Below are 22831 nucleotides of genomic sequence, written 5' to 3'. Positions count from 1 at the left end.
TCTCTACAGTTCAAAAGCGAGAGGGAAAAATTAACTTACCTACGTGCTAAGTCTGGAATTACCTGATGTAAGTGTGGTTATCCACAGACAAAAGGAAGACCAGTATGCATGGTGCTTTTTAAACAGCAGAATCAAATAAAGATTTCATCCAGATCTATCTTAAATGGGCAGCACTAGTACCTGTCATTGACTTCTTGCAGATAATTTATAAGAATGTAAAGAATATCAGGTGACATGATCAGGGGGTTGTTAAGCTGCCACTCTAAAATAATAATTGGTTGCAGCTGGCGCCAGGGAAAGACAGTTTCCCAACAATAGAAAACACCTGAAGCTGGTGATTAGCAGCTTCCCAATAATATCTCAAGAGTGGGGTGGGCAGGCTCAAGCATGCGCACTAAGGTGCAAAATGGCAGAGTTTAACCGGTATATGACCTTCCTCTAGGAATGCTCAACCAAGGGAAAAATGCCTCCAGTGAGCATGAACACAACTTCAGTAAACATACTGTGCATGTGGCCCCTCCCAAGTGCTGGCAGGCCACTGAACGTGACAGGCCAGCCCAAGGGAAACACTGAAGGAGGAGAAATGGAAACCCCAGAACCATGCCAATGTATAAAACCCCAAGTCAAGGGCAGAACAGGGCACTTGGATCTCCTAAGTCACCTACCTGGCCCTCTTCCAAGTGTACTTTACTTCCTTTCTTTCCTGCTGTAAAATCTTTTTAATAAGCCTTCACTTCTGCTCTAAAACTTGCCCTCGTCTCTCACTCTGCCTTAAACCTATTTCTGCCCCTCAGCAGAATTATTTCCTCCAAGGAGGCAAGGATCGAGTTGCTGCAGACCCACACAGATTCACAACTGGTAACACCCCAAGTGACAGAAGAGACTCCCTTCTTGGCCAAGGGGACCCCAGAGAAACCTCAAAAACTGAGTTTCAGGCTATGATGGGAAGAGGGATCAGACAAAACTCATAATACCCTTTTCCTTTTGGAGTTTAGGCACAACTGGCCACCAGTAATGTAAATCAGAAATCAGGTACACTTTCTCAGGGCTCCGTAAGACTGTTTTTCCCAAGATGGTGGTCACTCATATTGGCTCAGAAGAAACCTCTTAAAAATATTTCACAGAGTTTGGTTTCTCCATTAACAAGAATAAAAACTAAAGACAAACAATAATTTTAAATTTCTCATCATCATATAAACATAAAAGAAAAATAGCATACATCAGCTGGGCACGGTGGGTTCACACCTGTAATCCCAGCACTTTGCAAGGCCGAGGCGGGCGGATCATGAGGTCTGGAGATCGAGACCATCCTGGCTAACACAGTGAAAACCCGTCTCTACTAAAAAATAGAAAAAATTAGCCGGGCGTGATAGCAGGCACCTGTAGTCTCAGCTACTCAGGAGGCTGAGGCAGGAGAACGGTGTGAACCTGGGAGGCAAGAGCTTGCCGTGAGCCAAGATCGTGCCACTGCACTCGAGCCTGGGTGACACAGCAAGACTCCGTCTCAAAAAAAAAAAAAAAAGAAAAAAAAAGAAAAATACCATATACCATTGTTCCTGGCTATTCAGAAAAATCACAGTGTCATACAAAGGAAAAGGGAATAATCTGAAGAAGCCACAAAAATTAAAACCTAACACCAAAATATAGAAGGTACCCTTTTCAAAAGTCTCTTTAAGTGTATCATAATAAAGATATACATAATGCTTTTGTAACAATTTGTAAAATGTTCCCCTCCATTATATTCAAGTTTTCTAAAAACTAGATTTAAAAAATAAATCCAAGCTCTTTTTGTTGTTAAAACTCAAAGTCAAAAGGTAACAATGAAAAACTAATCCATTCCTTCCCACTTCCTATTCTGTCAGTCTTGCTGACATTAATCACTCACTTTGATTTGCCACACTTTGTTTAAATAAGAATAATGTATCATTTTCAGTAATACACAGAAAATTGAGTCTAAACAACACAGACAGGTGGATCTAAAAAATGCTCCATCTGGATGCCTCATTTAAATGACAGTAAGAGGATTTCTTAAAAGTATAAATCTATAAGGAAGGACGAAATGGGAAATGAAACAAAAACAATAAAATATTGAAGCAGAAAGTCAGAAGAACAAATGTTAAATATGAGAAAACCAAATACCAAGCTGGCAGGGAGGTAAGCCAAAGGAGCAACCTGATTTACAACACAGAACTATTTATACCAGTATTTTTAGATACCAGACTCAAACTGTGCTGCCTCATATGACAACCACTAGCCACATGTGGTTTGTTTTAAGGTTAAATTGGGTTAAAATTTAGTTTCCCAGTTACCAAGAACATTTCCAGTGCCCTTTAGTGACAAACTATTGTACTGAGCAGCACAGATATAAACTACTTCTATCATCACAAAAAGTTCCATTGAAGTTGAGGTAGAAGGTGAAAAACTGTAATGCAAGATCTATAGGAACACTATAAAAAAAATCACACACAAAGGAAAAAATGTAATGAAAGACGGACAAGAGGGTAACATTATCCAACGGAAATCCTACATAAATGAAGGGATACACTACCATGTTCATGGATTGGAGGACCCTCCTTCCAAATTAAAATAATATCAGTTCCCCCTGGAATAAACTATGGTTTCAATCCCAATCGAACTACCGGTCAAACCATTTGTTTGACAAGCTGATTCTAAAATGCATACAGAAATGCAGAAGTCCAGAAAGCACCAAGACACCTTGGAAGAACAGGCAAGCTCATACTATCAGACACCAAGACAGAAAAAATGAATGGCAATTAACATAACATAGTATTAGAGTAAGAACAGACAAATAGATTATGGAATGTAACAAAGAATTCATGAAGACATTTGCATAGGAGAGGTTCTAGCCAGAGCAATTGGGCAAAAAACAGAAATAAAACGCACCCAGATTGAAAAAGTGAGAAAACTCTGTATTCACAGATGACATAATCTTGTACAGTTGATCATTGAACAGCACAAGTCTGAACTGCACAGGTCCACTTACACATGGATTTTCTTACACCTTTGCCACCCCTGAAACAGCAACACCAACATCTTCTCTTTCTCAGTCTCCTCAACATGACGACGAGGAGGATGAAGATCTTTACAATGATCCACTTCCACTTAATGGATGGTAAATATATCTTCTCTTTCTTATGATTTTCTTGATAATATTTTTTCTCTAGTTTATTGTAAGAATACAGTATATAACACAGGTAACATTCAAAATATGTATTAATCAACTGTTTGTTATCAGTGAGGCTTCTAGTCAACAGGAAGTTATTAGTAGTTAAGTTTTGGAGAAGCTCAAAATTATACGTGGCTTTTTGACTGTGGGGAAGGAGGGTCGGCATCCCTAATTCCTGCATATTCGAGGGCCAACAGCAGACAGAAAATGCAAAGGAATCCAATAAAGAAAAGGGTATTATAAGGTCAATCTACAAAACTCAATTGTTTTTCTATAAACTTGCAATAAATAATTTTAAAAAAGAAAACAACTTCATTTACAATAGCATCAAAAGGACAAAATATTTAGAAATAAATTTAACAAAAGACATGCCAAATTTATATTCTGAAATCTACAAAACACTGTTGAAAGAAATTAAATATGATCTAAACAAATCAGAAAACATCCCAGGTTCATGGATCTGAATACCAAATACTTCCCAAACTGACATACAGCTACAACGGAATCCCTATTAGAGTCCAAACTGGGTTCTTTGTAGATTTTAACGAGGTGATTCTAAAATTCATATGAAATGTTAAGGGACCCAGAATAGCCAAAATCATCTTGGAAACAAAAGAGCAGACTTCTTCCAGTTTCTGGTATAGCATGTAAAGAGCTTGGAAATCATCACTCCGATCCTCACAGCAGGAAAAAAAACAAATGTTGAACAAAACAAGTCTTCTTAGATCCATCGGGATCCATCAGAGAACTGAGGTCCCAGGACAAACCACCTCCCTGGAAGCTAGAGAGATGGGTGACAGAGAATCAAAGCTTATTGGGAGCAGAAACTGCTGTTGGATCTATCAACTGGTAGAAACACTTAAAGGGAAACTGACTAATTGCTAAAGACTGAACAAAAACTAGCTACAGAAATAAAAACCCCAAGGAGTCCAGTCTTATGGAAGTTAGGTGGCCTTCACAGTGCTCACCTAAGGAGAAGTGGATAATCGAATAGGCTTATATCTATTAAAGAAATGAGTAATTAATAACCTTACAAAACAGAAAGCAGCAGGCCCACATGTTCTCACTGGTAAATTATGTCAAACATTTAAGAAGGAAACAATACCAATTCTCTACAGTCTCTTCCCGAAAATAGAAGCAGACGGAACAACTCAACTCATTCTATGAGACCAACATTACCATAATCCCAAAATCAGAAAAAGACATCACAAGAAAGGAAATTTACAGAGCACTATCTCTCATGAACACAGATGCAAAAATCCTCAACAGAAATATTGGCAAATCAAATCTAATAACATATAAAATGAATTATTAAACTATGACCAAACAGGATTGAGTCCGGCTATGCAAGGCTAGTGTAATATTTGAGAATCAATTAATGTAGCCCATCACACCAACAGGCTAAAAAAGAAAAATCATATCAATAGAGTCAAGAAAATTATTTGACAAATTCAATATCCATTCATGATAAAAACTCTCAGCAAATTAGGAATAGAGGGAAACATTCTCAACTTTATCAGATAAAGATGGTGTGCAAAAAAAAATATCTATAATTAACATCATACTGAATAATGAGAAACTAGATGCTTTCCTCCCTAAGATCAGGAGCAAGGCAAGGATGTACCCTCTCATCACTGTATTCACCATCATATTGGAAGTATTATTAAGTGTAATAAAACAAAAAAGGAAATAAAAGAAATAATTACAGTAAAGTTGCAGGATACAAGGTAAATCTATGATTCACTTGTTTCCCCATACACTATCCCTGAACAATTGGAATTTCAAATTAAAAACATAGCACTAGGCCAAGCATGGTGGCTCATGCCTATAATCCTAGCATTTTTTTTTTTTTATTATACTTTAAGTTCTAGGGTACATGTGCATAACGTGCAGGTTTGTTACATATGTATACTTATGCCATGTTGGTGTGCTGCACCCATCAACTCGTCAGCACCCATCAATTCATCATTTATATCAGGTATAACTCCCCAAGGCAATCCCTCCCTCCTCCCCCCTCCCCATGATAGGCCCCAGTGTGTGATGTTCCCCTTCCCGAGTCCAAGTGATCTCATTGTTCAGTTCCCACCTATGAGTGAGAACATGCGGTGTTTGGTTTTCTCTTCTTGTGATAGTTTGCTAAGAATGATGGTTTCCAGCTGCATCCATGTCCCTACAAAGGACGCAAACTCATCCTTTTTTATGGCTGCATAGTATTCCATGGCGTATATGTGCCACATTTTCTTAATCCAGTCTGTCACAGATGGACATTTGGGTTGATTCCAAGTCTTTGCTATTGTGAATAGTGCCGCAATAAACATACGTGTGCATGTGTCTTTGTAGTAGACTGATTTATAATCCTTTGGGTATATACCCAGTAGTGGGATGGCTGGGTCATATGGCACATCTAGTTCTAGATCCTTGAGGAACTGCCATACTGTTTTCCATAAATTCAAGATGGATTAGAGACTTAAATGTTAGACCTAATACCATAAAAACCTAGAAGAAAATCTAGGTAGTACCATTCAGGACATAGGCATGGGCAAGGACTTCATGTCTAAAACACCAAAAGCAACGGCAGCAAAAGCCAAAATTGACAAATGGGATCTAATTAAACTAAAGAGCTTTTGCACAGCAAAAGAAACTACCATCAGAGTGAACAGGCAACCTACAGAATGGGAGAAAATTTTTGCAACCTACTCATCTGACAAAGGGCTAATATCCAGAATCTACAAAGAACTCAAACAAATATACAAGAAAAAAACAAACAACCCCATCAAAAAGTGGGCAAAGGATATGAACAGACATTTCTCAAAAGAAGACATTCATACAGCCAACAGACACATGAAAAAATGCTCATCATCACTCGCCATCAGAGAAATGCAAATCAAAACCACAATGAGATACCATCTCACACCAGTTAGAATAGCAATCATTAAGAAGTCAGGAAACAACAGTTGTTGGAGAGGATGTGGAGAAATAGGAACACTTTTACACTGTCGGTGGGATTGTAAACTAGTTCAACCATTATGAAAAAATCCTAGCATTTTGAAAGGCAGAGACAGGAGGACTGCTTTGAGGCCAGGAATTCGAGACCAACCTGGGCAACAGAGTGACATCCCATCTCCACAAAAATTAAAAAAAATAAAAATAAAAATAGCCGGACATGGTGGTATATGCTTGTAGTCTTAGCTGCTCAGGAGGTTGAGATGGAAGGATCTCTTGAACCCAGGAGTTTGACGTTACAGTTAACTATGAACACACCACTTCACTCCAGTCTGGGTGACAGAGCTAGATCCTGCCTCTTAAAAAGGGGAAAAGGCCAGGCACGGTGGCTCACGCCTGTAATCCCAGGACTTTGGGAGGCCGAGATGGGTAGATCACGAGGTTAGGAGTTAGAGACTGACCTGGCCAACATTGTGAAACCCCGTCTCTACTAAAAATACAACAATGAGCTAGGCATGGTGGTGCGCTCCTGTAATCCCAGCTACTCAGGAGGCTGAGGTTGGAGAATCTTGAACCCAGGAGGCGGAGGCTGCAGTGAGCCGAGATTGCGCCATTGCAACCTGGGCAACAGAGTGAGACTCTGTCTCAGAAAAAAAAAAAAAAAGGCAGGGGGGTGGACAACAACACACACACACACACACACACACACAAGACCATTAGCACCAAAAAAAGAGAGAGAAAGAGAAATATTTAGGTATAAATGTAACAAAATATGTGCAAGATCTATGTGAGGAAAACAAAAGCCAAATGAAAGGCATCAAAGAAAATCGAAACAAATAATTCCACATTCACAAGTAGAAAGACTATACTGTCAAGATACCAACTGTTCCCAACTCCATCTACAGATTCAATGCAATCCCAATCAAAATCCTTGCAAGTTATTTTGTAGATACTGACAAACTAAAGTTTGTTTCCATATATTCTTTTTTTTTTTTTTTTTTTTTGAGACGGAGTCTAGCTCTGTCGCCCGGGCTGGAGTGCAGTGGCCGGATCTCCGCTCACTGCAAGCTCCGCCTCCCGGGTTTACGCCATTCTCCTGCCTCAGCCTCCCGAGTAGCTGGGACTACAGGCGCCCGCCACCTCGCCCGGCTAGTTTTTTTTTTTTTTGTATTTTTTAGTAGAGATGGGGTTTCACCGTGTTAGCCAGGATGGTCTCGATCTCCTGACCTCGTGATCCGCCCGTCTCAGCCTCCCAAAGTGCTGGGATTACAGGCTTGAGCCACCGCGCCCGGCCTGTTTCCATATATTCTAAAGTTATGGAAAAGCAAAAGACCCAGAATGGCCAGCACAATATTAAAGAACAACAAAGTCAGAGGACTGACATTACCAACTTCAAGATTTACTATAAAAACAGTACTCAAAACAATATGGTATTGGTAAAAGAATAGACAAATAGATCGCTAAAACAGAAGAGAGGGCCCAGAAATAGACCTACACAAATACAGTCAACTGATCTTGTGACAGTGGAGCAAGGGCAATTCATTGGAGCAAAGGTAAGTCTTGTCAAAACCCACAGAGCTATACATAAAGTTGAAAAGTTCAGAATGAGGAAAATACACAACACAAAGAGTGAATTCTAATGCAAACTATGTATGAACTTTAGTTAATAATAACATATCAATATTAATCAATTGTAACAAATGTACCACACTAATGCTAAAAACTGGATGTTAGAAACAGGAAATGGTATTGGTGGAGGTAGAGGTAGCATATGAAAGCAATCTATTTTTTGCTCGATTTTTCTGTGAATCTAAAATTGTTCTAAAAATTAAAGTCTATTTTAAAAGTTGTAGTAAGGTATATATTAGTAATTCTCACACTGTGTGTGACAGCAAACTCTAGTAACAATTTAAAATATCTACCAATTACAGACTCATTAAAGACACACTCTTTTTCTTAATAAAAAGAAAAAAGGTAGAAAGTCATACTTCCTGTTTTCCGAACTGACTATAAAGCAACAGCAATCAAAACAGTGTGGTACTGCTATCACAGTAATCTTATTGACCAGCAGAGAGTCCAGAAATAAACCCAAGTCTATAGTCAACTGATTTTCAACAAGGATGCCAAGATAATTCAATAAGTAAAGAATAGTCTTTTCAACAAATAGTACTTAGGACAACTGGATAGCCACATGCAAAAGAAAGAAGTTGTACCCTTACTTCATGCCATATACAAAAATTAACTCAAAATGGATCAAAAACCCAAATGTAAGAGCCAAGTCTATAAAAATATTGTGAAAACATGGGAGTAAATCTTCATAATCTCAGTTTTGGCAACACACCAAAAGCATGAATAACTAAGGAAAAAATAAATTAGACTTGATAGAAATTTTAAAACTTTTGTGCTTCAAAGGACACTGTCAAGAAAGTGATAAGATAACCCACAACATGAGACAAAATATTTACAAATCACATATCTGATCTGGGACCTGTATCCAGAATATATAAAGAACCCTTACAACTAAGTAATAAAAAGACAACCCAACTGAAAAACGAGCCAAGCATCTAAACAGACATTTCTCCAAAGTAGATATACAAATGGCCCACGAGCACATGAAAAAGATGCTTGACATTATCAGCCATCAGGAAATACAAATAGACACCACAATGAGATATCACTGCACACTCACTCAGGTGGCTAGAATCAAAAAGTCAGGTCATAACAAATGTTGGCAAAGATATGGAGAAACCAGAACCCTCATTCACTGTTGGTGGGAATAGCAAATTGTGTAGCCACTTTGGAAAACAGTCTGGCAGTTCCTCAAATGGTTAATCACAGAGTTAACATATGACTCAGTAATTTCACACCCAAGTATCTAACAGCAAGACAAATGAAAACATATGCCCACACAACTTGTATCACAACTATTATGGGCAATATTTATAATAACCAAAAGGTAGAAACAACCCAAAAGTTCATGAACTGATGAGTGCATAAATAAAATGTGGTCTTATCCACATAATGGAAAATCATTCAACCATAAAAAGGAATAAAGTAGTGATAAATTCCACAACATGGATGAACCCTGAACACATTACAGTACGTGAAAGAAGCCAGTCACGAAAAACATACATGATTCCATTTACATGAAATTTCTATAACAGGCAAATCCAGGTATCAGTGGTTACTTAGGGCTAGGTAGATGGGTGGATAGAGAGGTGATGGCCAAAGGATATGAGGTTTCTTTTTGAAGCAATGGGCACAAATACCTGAATATACTAAAAACCACTGAATTTTATCGCTTAAACATATGAATTGTATGCTATATAAACTACATCTCACTAAAAAAAGAAACAAACCTACACATATCAGTCATCTTATTATGACAAAGGTAAACCCAGAGAGCACTGGGGGAAACGTTTTCAACAAATGGAGCTGGTTCAATTAAATATCTATGGAAAGAAAAAAATAAATCCTGTTCCCTACTTTATGCCTTACCCAAAAATCAATTCCAGATGGACTGGGTATCTACCTATAAGAAGTTAAACAATAAAGTTTCTAGGAGATATCATATAAAGACATCTTCGTGACCTTGAGTAGGCAAAAACTTCTTAACCAGGATACAGAAAAGCACTAGCCATACAGGGAAAGACCGATGAATTGAGCTACATCAAAATTTAGAGCACCTCTTCATCAAGACACCATTAAAAAGTAAAATGGCATGCGACAGAGTGGGGACAAAATGGCTGTGATGAAAATACACATATGAGACAACACCCTCATGTTCAGAATACATATAGAACTCCTGTAGAAGGAAAGAAAATAGACTTGAACAGGCACTTCTCCAAGAAAAGATGTCCAGATGGCCAAATGGATATGAAAAGGTATTTAACCACATTAGTCAGCAAGAAAATACAAATTAAAACCACAGAATATCTAAAATTTAGAGTGACAAAAACAAGTGTTGGTGAGGATTTGGGATAACAGATATTAAGAGTGTAAAGTGGAACAATAAACTTACTTCAAGAGTTCATAATTCTTCTCATTTAACCTCACGGCATTCTCTCTCCAAAATTTCTCAGATTTGTGCACAGGACTCCATTCCAACCTTCCAGATTTAAGTTCTGAACTGTATTCATCAAATGAACTATAAAAATGTTTAAAGAATTCAAGGTTTGTAAGAATCTGACAGTTACTCCAAAATTAAGCAAAATAAAATGTCTTCACTTATTATTTAATTACAAAGACTGACCATCCTGTACATTAACAAACTACCACTAAACGAACTTTAAACAGTTTAAATAATCTTTAATAAATCATGTGAAATTTCCTTCAGTGTAGTAAGGTCCAACCCTCCTGTCAAATTTGAATGCTGGGTATGAGACATAAAAATCAACACTTCTTTCAAAATTCTTACTCCAATATATACATGAATGTGTATAAGAAAAAAATGGATAGATCTATCAGAATTTCTACCATGACACTTGAAATACTATATTTCCCAGACCAATAGGCAAAATAATATGTTATGTAAAAGCATAGTACTTTAACATGATAAACTCCATTATACTATAAATATCATAAACTATAATAATACATCACAAAAACAAAATCACACGTATTGGCACAATATTTTACAATGTGATGACAAAGAGTATAGACAGAAATAATTGAATTAATCCATTACAGACTAAAGACAAAAGCCTCTGTACATATAACAAACTGCAATTCACCTTAATTTAAAAACCATTCACTGGAGAGTAACTTGATTACTCCAAGCTTTACAGTATGAACATTTTTAATGTGGTTAGCCAGTAGACAAACACACTGTCAGAACATACTTGGACTTTCTCTCAAGTAAAAATTTAAAAAAGATGTAACCATTCAAATACTACGAGTAATTCAGTATAACCAAGCTGTACTAGATAAGTTGATCAGAGGGTACCATTTGAATAAAGCAGTAAAATACTTTAATGTACGGCCAGTTAGTACAAGAAGTAAACTAGTATTTTTAATATTCATATCCTAATCCTATAATAGCAAAAACAGAGACCAGCCTCTTTTAGCTGCGCCCATCACCCTATTAGCTTTATGTAAATAGTATTTTTGAAATTACCAAATTCAAGGTAAAAAATCAATAATAATTAGCTAAAATGGATTAAATCATTTAGAAAGCGATCACTAATCTTATTTTTTACAAAAACAGGCCTTAAGTGACTATTACAGAGAACCAGTCATCAGTTTTTAATAAACATAGTAACAGAATGTATAGCTGTGAAGCCTATTCCTGGCCTGCCTATTATAATCAATGTATCCATATTTGAAATATTTGAAATTCTAGAATAATAAAAATCATTTTTCTTCCTCCACAAAATCCATTACAAACCACTGATACAGATAACACCTCCCACCTCTGGGAAATCTTTGGGCCTTGGGATTATGGCTGCACTGAATCATCTGGTAAATACATTTCTGGAGCACATACTATGCTGAAGGCGTTCGCAGAGCAGACGGAACCTCACAACAAATCCTGCAAGGTTAACATTTTTATTACTGTTTTACAAAAAGGAAAACAGACTTGAAAAACTCAAGAAGCTTGTGCAAGGCCACACATGAAAAAAGTAGCCAAACAATTCCAAGAATCAGCCTGGCTCCAAATCCCAGTCCACCTAAGACAAGTATCTATTTCCAGAGAGTAACTCTTTAAAAAAACGTGCCAATGGTAATTTAAAAACAAAGAATACGAGTGTTAATGGAAAAGATCATCAAGATATTATGTACGAAACAAAAAAAGAACAAGATCCAAAAGAATATGCAGAGCCCCATTTGTGGGTTGTAGGGGACAGGCAGAGAGGGGCTAGAAGGCTTTTTGGAAGCAAACACAAGAGACCCGAGGGAGAGTGAGGCGAGGCAGTGAAGATGGTGGGAGTGGCATGCAGTTCCTTCCATACTGGCTAATTCTTTCCCTGTATATACATTATTTACATTACTTTTAATATTAAAAAATGAGACAAAAGTCCTTCAAAAAGCAGGAAAACAAATACTTTCTCCATATACAGGCAAACCTCCTCCACTAATTAACAAACTACCGTTGTTGCTTAAAAAGACTCTAAGAGAAGACTCTCGAGGAGCTCCAGGGTGGAGTCACATCCTGAGGGAGTAAAGCTGGTCAGAGTTTAGACAGCAGAAAACAGTGGGAATCTCCCTAAATGAGAAGAGATAACACACAGTTCTGTCCAACTGTTGCCATGTCAGTATGATGTCTTCACAGGAGACATTAATGTATTTTAGTGAACTCTCTTGATTTGTATAGGTGACAACAAATTCAGGTTTTCTTAAAATGCTATGCAAGTCAAACAAAGTCCGACAGATCTAGCACATGAGAATTAAAAAGAATAACACACCTAAGGTCCTGGACACTCTCTCCAAGCTTTTCCAAAAGAAATTTGATATCTTCACTGATATCTTCATCATCGTACTTCTGCTGCTCCAAGTTCTCCAGCTGTTTCAGAACTTTGCACTGAATCATAGCCAGGGCATATTCTTGGCGAGTTTCTCTTTCAGTTGATTTTTCTAAAAAGTTCTGGGTTAGACAAAGTGATAGTGAGAAATTATATAATTTGTCATGTGATGTTTACAGACCTCTGCACATTCTTTTATAGTCTCTCTCCTCCTCCTATTCTCAAATTTAACTATCACCTTTAAGTGGATGACTCTATCTCAAATCCTTACTTCGCTCCTGAGTGTCTGCCCCATATCAGAAGCCTACTTCTGATCACTTTTGTATTTCCTGGATTACTAAACATCTTTAATTATTGACCCAGATGAGCCCTACAACACTGAACACGTTTACAATGAAATCCACCAGAATCCTTTCTCATGGCCTTGCTCTGGCTGTGAGCTCTCGTTTGTTGCACACAGGATACTAAGAAAGAGAGTTTCTTCAAGTTCGCAGTCAAGCCAAGTTCTCCAGTTCCCAGTCTGTCACCATTTTCCCTCGTCTATAATAAAACTGTAAGTGCACAAGGCACAACAATTTTTAAAACTCCCTTGTTTGAACAATTATCAGAAAAGTTTTGCAACATTCAGGCAAATTTCTGAGTTCTCTTCTAGGATTTTCTATTTTTAAGAGTACTTAAGAAAACAGCAAAAGAATCCACAAATTTGTAACAATAAGCTGTCATGGAATTAAGCAATGTTTCTAAGTAAGGACCAGGCTAAACTCTTGGAACAAGAGGCAACAAGACAGACCTCTGTTTTCAAAAAAGTTACTTTCACAAAGCTGGTTTAAAAAGCCTGTCAAATTAAAAAAACACACACACAGTAACAATTAACTCCAATTGTAACAAAATTTGAATTTTTTTCTTTTTACAAGTTAGTTCTATCCCTAATAATGAGGCTGAACAAATGCACAAAGTGATTTAGCTTAGCATGCAGAAGTCAGTGAAACCAATGCCCACCAATCTTCCCTTTATGCTTCTACCAGATTTTAAGTACCCTGAGAGTAGTTTGCCTTATTTTTCTTTCTATCACAAGTGCTCGGCTCAGAGTTGATATTTAATAATAAAATATTTGTAAACCTAATATTCCTCCTCAGTGCTTACATCTATAGATAGGAGAAATTACTTGCAATCCTCCTTATTATGAATAGATGAGTAGAGTAACAGCAACAGTATAACTAAATTAATTTGCTTTTAAAATTACTTCAAAACTAAAACATGAATGTCCACTCAGGTATGATGGATTTAAGAACCTACTGAACCAACCTCTCTCTGGCAGAAAACAACTATAAAACCTGAACAGACTGAAAAGGCAACTACTTAAAAAAACAGTAAATAGAAGCAGACACACTGGTATGAAGTTCATACTCACATACAGTAGGGAAGTCAAGGAACAATACAAGTACGTTCCTGTCACTGCAATTTTTATCCTGAAGCTAAGGCACAGTGGCAGAGAAGCCACAGAAAAGCCAAAAATAGTCTTTCTTGCCTGGGGAACCAGAAAAGTGAAGCTGGAAAAACATGAACGCTGAGGGGTAAGGCTGGGGGGAGCCCCAGAAAACAAAGAGCAATAAAGGAGACCCAAATCCTGTCTGAATACAGCTCCAGAATGAACCAGACACTAGAACTAACAAAGACTTCAAAGCAATTATTATAAAAATCCTCAATGAAATAAAATGCTTTCAATACATGAAAAATTTCAAACAAAAAACATATAAATTATTTAAAAAGAAACAGAAATCCCAGAAGTAAAACTACAATTTCTGAAATAAAAAAATCAGCTGATGGAGTTAAGAACCAAGTGGAGATAAAACAGAAAAAGAGTAAGTGAACTTGAAAATGGTTAAAATTATCCAAGGAGAAGAATAAAGAGATAAAAGATTATTTTTAACAAATGAATAGAGGCTCAGTAATCTGTTACATGTTATCAAATGACCCAACATATGAGCAACTGGGATACCAAAAGGAGAGGAGGAAGAGAATGGGGCTGATATTTTATTTAAAGAAATAATGGCTGAAAGTTTCCCAAATTCAATGTCAGAGAAATTTTCAGACACAAGATGTCCAGTGAACATCAAGCCCAAGACTACTGAAATTAACAAAACTTCCATCTACTTAAAGTAGAAAGTATTCATTTCAGAGAGAGAGGACAGTTCAGTTTGAACTGTTATCTTAAGTCAGAAAAACAAAACTACGATTCTGTGATATTTTCATCAGGTTACTTCTGAATTTCTATCATGTTACTGTTTTATCCTTTCATGTAAAACATTGTGAACAAAGTGTATATTTACTGGTTCAATTTTGAATATATTCCAGAGACTCCATTTCCAGGAATGGTAAAGTGGCTTCTATCAGATCAACTCTTCCATAGAAATCAACTATAAAATCTGGATGAAATATAAAAGATTACCTGAAGGAACAAAAGGTAGCAGAAACTAGAATGGAGTCTAGATATGAAAAAAAGAAAGGAATGGCACTAGGAAAATTTCTAGTTTTATATATGGCTCTCCTCCTGAAGATAGGCTCCACTCAGAAAAATTCAGGTAAAACTCAGACAGAAACCACAGCCTCAATCGCCTAAGGAGACAGAGGACAGTTTAGAGTGACGATAGCAGCCAGAAAGTGAGAGGAGAAATCAGAGAGAAACAGAGGACAGTTTAGAGTGACGATAGCAGCTAGAAACTGAGCGGAGAAATCAGAGAGAAACATAAAGGAGACCTAAATTCTGTATATGAACTCTGCCCAAATCTCTAGCTGACCAGGGACCTATGCAATGCAAGGACAGACTCCCAGCAGCCCAACTACATCTAAAAGAACTGAAAAAAAGATTTAAGCTGCTTCTCACCACAGGAAGAGAGAGCTTGGAGTTGGAGCCCAGCCAAGTTAACCGCCTGCTAAAGAACCTCAATGTCCTATGGAGAAACATAACAGAAACCAGTTCTAGGATGTATCATTTACAACATTCAGAATATACTCCCAAGTTAATAAGCATATGAAGAAAGAGGAAAATGTGACCAACATTCAAGAGAAAAGTCAGAGAAAGACCAACCCTGAGATGAGTTAGATATTGGAGTTTGCAAAAACAGATTTAAAGTAAACATTACGACTATGACCAAAGAAAAAAACGGTACCAATAAAAAAGCAACAAAAGAAAGTTCAGTGGAGACACAGACACTAAATTCCCAAATGGAAATCCTAGAAATAAAAATATAGATGATTTGCCATTTTAAAATTTACAAATGAGCCTAAAAGTAGACTGGAGATAACAAAGGAGTCAGTGAACATGAAGACAGAACAATAGAAATTATTCAATTCCAGAGACAGATAGAAAAAAATACTGTTTATTCCCTCCCACAAACAAAGTGAACAAAGGCTCGGTGACTTGCAGTGCAATATCAAAAGGTCTAATTTACGTGGAATTAGAATGCCAGAAGGCAAGGATAACTAAAAAGGTGCAAATGTATACCTGAAAATATAATGGCCAAAATTTTCCATCTTTAGCAAAAGATACAACTCTACAAATCTATAAGTTCAGTAAAGGTAGATACAAATAAAACTAAATCCAGACACATCACAGTCAATCTTCAGAAAACCAAATATAGTAAAATTTTCATAGCAACCAGAAAAAGATAACACATTATATACAGGGAACAAAAACACAAAGGAAAGGTGACTTCTCGTCAGAAATGATGGAGATAATTCTGCTGAGAGAGAGCATTAAAAAAAGAGAGAGAAAAATAAAGGAGAGAGGTCAGAAGAAACTGGAATGATATGTTGAAAGTACTGAAAGAAAAAAAAAAACAGAACTATATCCAGCAAAAATATCCTTCCAGAATAAAGGTAAAATAAAATCATTTTGTATAATAAAACTGAGATAATCAGTCACCAGCAGACATACGCTGGAAAATATCCAAAAGCAGGGATTGGCTAACATTTTCTGTGAAAGGCCGAAGAGTAAATATTTTAGGTTTTGCAGTCTCTGTCACAACTGCACAATTCTACTATTACAGTGCAAAAGCAGTCATTAAAAAACATAAATGAGCAAAGCAGTGTTCCAATAAAGCTTTATTTATAAAAACAGGTGGACCACATTTGGCCCATAGGCTTCCAAAGTTTGCTGATCCCTGGGCTAAAGAAAATTCTGCAGCTACAGGAAAGTGATACCACAAGTGGAAAGCTGAGTGTCCAGAAAAGAAAAAAGAACTGCAGATATCATATTAATATATAGCTGGATAAATATAAAACACTATTTTCCCTCTTTACTTCCATAATATACATGAGATTGCTTAAAGCACAGGTTAAAACACTGTATTGTAGGGCTTACAACATGTAAATACAGTAATATGACAACTGTAGCATGAAAGACAAGTGCTTACATTTTCCATAAGTTAATACAATAGAAAGGATGTGGACTGTGACTCCAAAATCACCTCTAAGAAATAAAATAGTGCAAAAAGAAACAGTTAAAGACCCCAAAGAAATGTTATGATAATTTTTTAAAATTTATTAATATATAACAGATGGACTTATTTGGGGAGTACATGTGACATTTTGATACAATCATATATAATTTATAATTATCAAATCAAGGTAATTGGGATGCCCACCACTTTAAACATTTATCTTTTCTTTATGTTGGGAACATCTAAATTATTATCTTCTAGTTATTCTGAAATATATAGTAGATTACTGTTTACTATCAACCTGCTGAATTGTACAACATTAGGTCTTATTTCTTCTATATAACTGTATTTTTGTACCCATTAACCAATCTCACTTCATCTCCTCCTATCCTGGTACCCTTCTCAGCCTCTGACAACTGAAGATTATTCAGCCATAGAAAAGAATGAAATCCTCTCATCTGCAGCAACATGGACAGAACTGGAGGTCATTACGGTAAGTAAAATGAAATTTTTAAAGGATGCACTCAACCCAAGAGAAGCAAAAATGGAAGGCAGAAGAACAAAAAAACAGATAAGCAAAGAGAAAACAGAGAGTAAAATGGCAGGCCTAAATCCAATCATATCAACAGTTATTGTAAATGCCAGTGAACTAAATACTCCAGTTAAGAGGCAGAAAATATTTGATTAGATAAAAATTTAAGACCCAAGAATGTGTTGCCTAAAAGAGACAAACTAAATATGACACAGGTAAGTTGAAACTAAGAAGGAAAAAGATATAGCATGCAACCATAAGCATAAGAATGCTGGAGTGTGATATTAACTTCAAATAAAGTAAACAAAGAGCATTACCAGTGATAAAGAAGGATGTTTCACAATGATACAAAGGCCAATTCACCAGGAAAATGTAACATTCGTAAGTGTTTTAATTACAGAGCTTCAAAATTCACAAAACTGAAGACACAAATCCACAGTAATAGCTAGAGATTTTAACAGCTCTCTCAGCAATTGATAGAACCACTAAACAAAAAAATCAGTACACAGAAGATCTAAATAACACTGTCAACCACCCTGACCTAAACGACACAGAACACAACTCCACTTGCAAAATATGCATTCTTTTAAGTGCACTTGGTACATCCACTATGACAGACTATAAGACAAGCCATAAAATGAGTCTCAAATTTTGAAGGGTTGAATTCTTACAGAATATGTTCTTAACCATAATGGAATTAAGCTAAACACCAGTAACTTTCTACTTGGAAATTTAACAATGCAATCCTATGTAATCCAAAGTCAAAGAAGAAATCATGATGTATGACACTAATATTATTACACGCTTGTCTACTTTACTAAAATGTGAGATCCTAGTAAATAGGACATACTAGATATCACAGATTATTTTTAATTCTTTTCTTAATCCCCAGTTCCTTGTATGACTACTACAAACTATTCTCTTTCAGAACACCTGTTATTTCTTTCTAAACAAATTATTTTCTGAGACCTTCAACTATGGGGAGGCGTAAATCTGTTAACCTCTTACTCTTACAAAACTCTTCCTCTCTTCCTTTCCTTTTGTGAGATTTCACTTATTTTTCTACTAAACTTTCTATGGTCTTTTCAGTTACTTTACCTATTACCCTCTCTTCTAACTTTAGAAACATATCAAAGCTCTTTTGTTTGTATGTTTTGTTAATTTCATTACATGTATTTGTTGACCAGAGAATTAAACTCCATCTTTAAGATATTATCGGCTGAACCCGATGGCTCATGCCTGTAATCTCAGCACTTTGGGAGGCCAAGGCAAGCGGATCACCTGAGGTCAGGGGTTCTAGACCAGCCTGGTCAACACAGTGTAACCCCATCTCTACTAAAAATACAAAAATTAGCCAGGCGTCGTGCTGCACGGAAGGCTGAGGCAGGAGAATCGCTTGAACACAGGAGGTACAGGTTGCAGCGAGCTGAGACCACACCACTGCACTCCAGCCTTGGCAACAGAGTGAGACTCCATTTCAAAAAAAAAAAAAAAGATATTATCATAACTAATGGCTTCAACTATAACTTCAACACATTCAATAACTAATGTAGAACAGTCCTATGGTATTCTTCTAAAATGAACTTCTCTTTCAATTGTCCAAGATAACAGCATTTCAAAGATTAGTCATTTTTGATTCTCCCTTTTTCTTCAACTGTGTCAAATCAATCATTAAGCCTTCTCTATTCTTCTTTAAATACATATTCTCATTTCATTGCTTCATCTTACTATAAAAAATGAAAAGAAGGAATAAATGGGTTACAAAAAGTAGTTAAGAAACTGAATCTGCCAGAAACAATCTACTTAATCTGGCAGCAACACTTTCTTTGAAATACGTTATTCTTTCTCTAAAAGTAAATGATATCTTCACCTCAACAAAAGCAAAAGTGACCAATCCAGTATAAACATCATTTTTGCCTTTGGCAAATTAATGGTGCAGAGGGATATTGACATCTCTAAGAACAAGGTGGAATCAGGTGACAATTCAGATCTTTCTGTCAGCAAAACTGAACTGCTGGCCTTGTAAAATATATGTGAAAGCAGTGCTTCGAAAACCATTGGTGGTGAAGACCGGTTTTGCTTGTTTTTTGATTTTCAATCACTCATGAACAAATACTTTTATAAAACACAGTAAGAATAAATTTTAAGACATGTAAAATACAAGTTCAATTTTCCTATAAAATTCAATAAACCATTATTCTGTCAAATTCCCACAAGTTTCTATGCTTTCTGTACTTATGCTGACTTTCACTTTCTGTACTTATCCATTGCAGGTTACTAACAAACAGTTCACTGCACTGCACTGATAATGTGGACCACACTTTAAAAAATGCTGTATTAAAGGACTCACCTCAAAATTTAAAAAGTCTCAGTCTTACGTCAGACCTCATCCAAACCTAGTATCTACTAAGCAAGATAGAGGTTAGGCAAAGAGGTTGAGGCAGAATTCCTGAAACAGGGGATAAGCGACAGACTCTAGAATAAAATTTCTTCCTGGCAATACTTCCATAGCAGTGGCCAGAACAGCTCCACACACTCAGCCTAGAGCTAGCCTCTTTGAAAGGGTTATTACTATGAACTGCCTGCATGGAAAAATGCATGTACATGTGTGTGCATGTTTATGTCTAGTGAGTATACATGTGTAGATGTGAATTAAACATCATGATTAGTCTATCTAATTTGGCTGTAATTCTTAAGCCTTTCTGATGAAAAGCATATCACTGTAAAAATATGATTCACTTTATCTGACATATAACGTAGGCTTTTGACTAAGCAGAGCCCAAAAGAGAAATCAAATGCACAACATACAGATGTAAAACTCTAGGCAACAAAGATGATCTTCAATGTCTTTATCAGTCACAGCCCTAAAACATCCTAATTTATTTTAGAACCTAAAGACTGACAAATCAATTTAACCAACAGCAGTAATATATGCAGAGACCTGGAGTTCAGCATGTACTATGAATAAGTGAGATGGACATTTTCAAAAATAAAATTCATCCAGCCAAATGGAAAACTAATAATAATCATTAGCAGCTGCTAGATTTGTTCAGCTCACAGTAGTTCAGCAAGCTTTCTAAAGCCTCCCACAAAAGAAATATTTCCCTAAGTTTTAGGATGTGTCTATACTATCTTCAAATAACCTCATCAGTAAAATCTTTTTTGAAGGTTATAGGAACTTGAAAATGACTTTAAAAATCATCATTTTTAAAATAATTTGATGGTATAAATCAAATGGCTTTACTATGTCTTTATCAATGGCTCAATTTTAGTTCCACTGTGCCTATCAAAATTGTGGATGTCTAAAGATGTTCTTCTTTCTGCTCTCAGCATATTCACATAATGATTGCATTACCCCAAATTTAGTGTATGAGAATCTAAAAAAAAACTAGTATTTCTGCCATTGGATTGGGTCTATTTTAAATATTCTGAAACCCAAAATTAGACAATAGAAGCCCATAAATCATTAGATTCTATGTATTATAGGTAAAAATTTGAAATTATAAATATAGTTTATTTATTTATTTATTTATTATTTTTATTATTTTTTTTTATTATACTTTAAGTTCTAGGGTACATGTGTATAACGTGCAGGTTTGTTACATATGTATACTTGTGCCATGTTGGTGTGCTGAACCCCTCAACTCGTCAGCACCCATCAAGTCATCATTTATATCATGTATAAATAAGATTATTAAATCTTTCTAAATATTAGTAACATATTCATGCTGTCTCTTTTAAATCAAACAAAACAGCACTAGATCTTTACCTGGGCTTAATATTAACTTAGCAAGAATCCAACTTACAGAGATAAAGAGGAAAATGTTATTATTCCATGATTTTATGGAGAAAAAAGGCAGGGAAATAAATACATACTGTGTATTTACTATTGCAGACACTTTAACTGTTATTTCATGGATTCCTTACCTAATGTTTAAATGAGTTTAAATGAGTTAAGTACCATCTACCACCTTTCACCATCAAGAAACTAGCTCTGGGAGTTCAAGCCACTCTCCCAACACTAAACAATCAAGTGCTGGAATTCACACCTAGGTCTATCCATTCCAGAGAGACTCTTGTCTATCCTTCTACTGCGCCATTACAAAAGAGCTACTCTACTCTATTTCTCAAATTTCCGTAAAAGTGCATAATTAATTCAGAAAGCTCCCAAATGAGGTCAAAAGAAAAAAACTTAGGAATCTCAGTCTGGCTCTACACTTATGGTGACTTTTTGAGCTTTGTATATCGTAAACACAGTGACTTCATCAAGTTACTCTATCAAAGGTTTAAACAAAATGCAAAGGTTCTGAGAAAAGGTATTCTATCTTTTGCATCTTTCCACACACTTAGTAACCAACAAATTGCCTTACACATATTTGGTCTTCAATAAACATCTGATGCACTGATAGACAGATGAATAAATACAAGAGGAAAAATGGAAGAGAAAAGGAGAAGGAAGAACTTAAAGGCAGGATTCAATTAACATCAACTAACATCTCTCTTCTGTGATATTACAGTATTAGATATGTGCTTCCAATAACCTTTTATTTTAACTAATGATTCAAAACGAAAAATAATGGAAAGGAGGAGGAACTAAGTGGGGACAAAAAAGTAGGGTATGTGGGAAGCTTAGATAGAATATCATATAATGATTAAAGCAGCTTTTGCTGGACTTTAGATTAAATCTTAGCCCACTATTAAAAAGTAGTACCTAGGCCAGGTGCAGTGGCTCACACCTGTAATCCCAGCACTTTGGGAGGCCGAGGCACGCAGATCACTTGAGGTCAGGAGTTTGAGACCAGCCTAGCCAACATGACGAAACCCCGTCTCTACCAAAAATACAAAAATTAGGTGGGCGTGGTGGCACATGCCTGTAGTACCAGCTACTCCGGAGGGCTGAGGCAGAATTGCTTGAACCCGGGAGGCAAGAGGTTGCAGTGAGCCAAGATCATGTCACTGCACTCTAGCCTGCGCAATACAGCAAGACTCTGTCTCAAAAAGAAAAAAAAAATTATTAGTACCTGGTTTTTCATAGAAACTTGCAGCACTTAAAATATTTTCTAAATAATAAGTCATGTAGTCTGTTGAAACTCAGAGAAAAAGATATAAGGGAAAGAATATTCTTTGAAAAAACAGGACAGCTAAAATAAGACCCCGACTTCTATTACTGCTCTTCCCCACACCTCTGTTTCACCTTAAATAGACAAGTTATTAACAAATTATCAAAAGCCTATAACAAGAAATAATTATAAACTTTTACAATCTT

The 22831-nt window shown here is 36.2% G+C and overlaps 1 protein-coding gene across 3 annotated transcripts in view; it reads right to left on the bottom strand.

Annotated features, from left to right (window-relative positions):
• ATP6V1H (ATPase H+ transporting V1 subunit H) overlaps positions 1-22831 on the bottom strand; it is a 128285-nt gene that overhangs the window by 43468 nt on the left and 61986 nt on the right. For 2 of the 3 annotated variants that reach the window (XM_010388010.2, XM_010388011.2), the window contains 2 exons: positions 12535-12713; positions 10152-10277 (listed from right to left, as the gene is read on the bottom strand). In XM_010388010.2, the coding sequence (XP_010386312.1) occupies positions 10152-10277; positions 12535-12713 (305 nt within the window). The remainder of the gene's footprint in view (positions 1-10151; positions 10278-12534; positions 12714-22831) is intronic. The other variant, XM_030937536.1, reaches the window with a different exon arrangement.

Source organism: Rhinopithecus roxellana, chromosome 9, assembly GCF_007565055.1.
Source record: "Rhinopithecus roxellana isolate Shanxi Qingling chromosome 9, ASM756505v1, whole genome shotgun sequence".
NCBI lineage: Eukaryota > Metazoa > Chordata > Mammalia > Primates > Cercopithecidae > Rhinopithecus > Rhinopithecus roxellana.
This window is presented reverse-complemented; position numbering and strand designations above follow the sequence as displayed.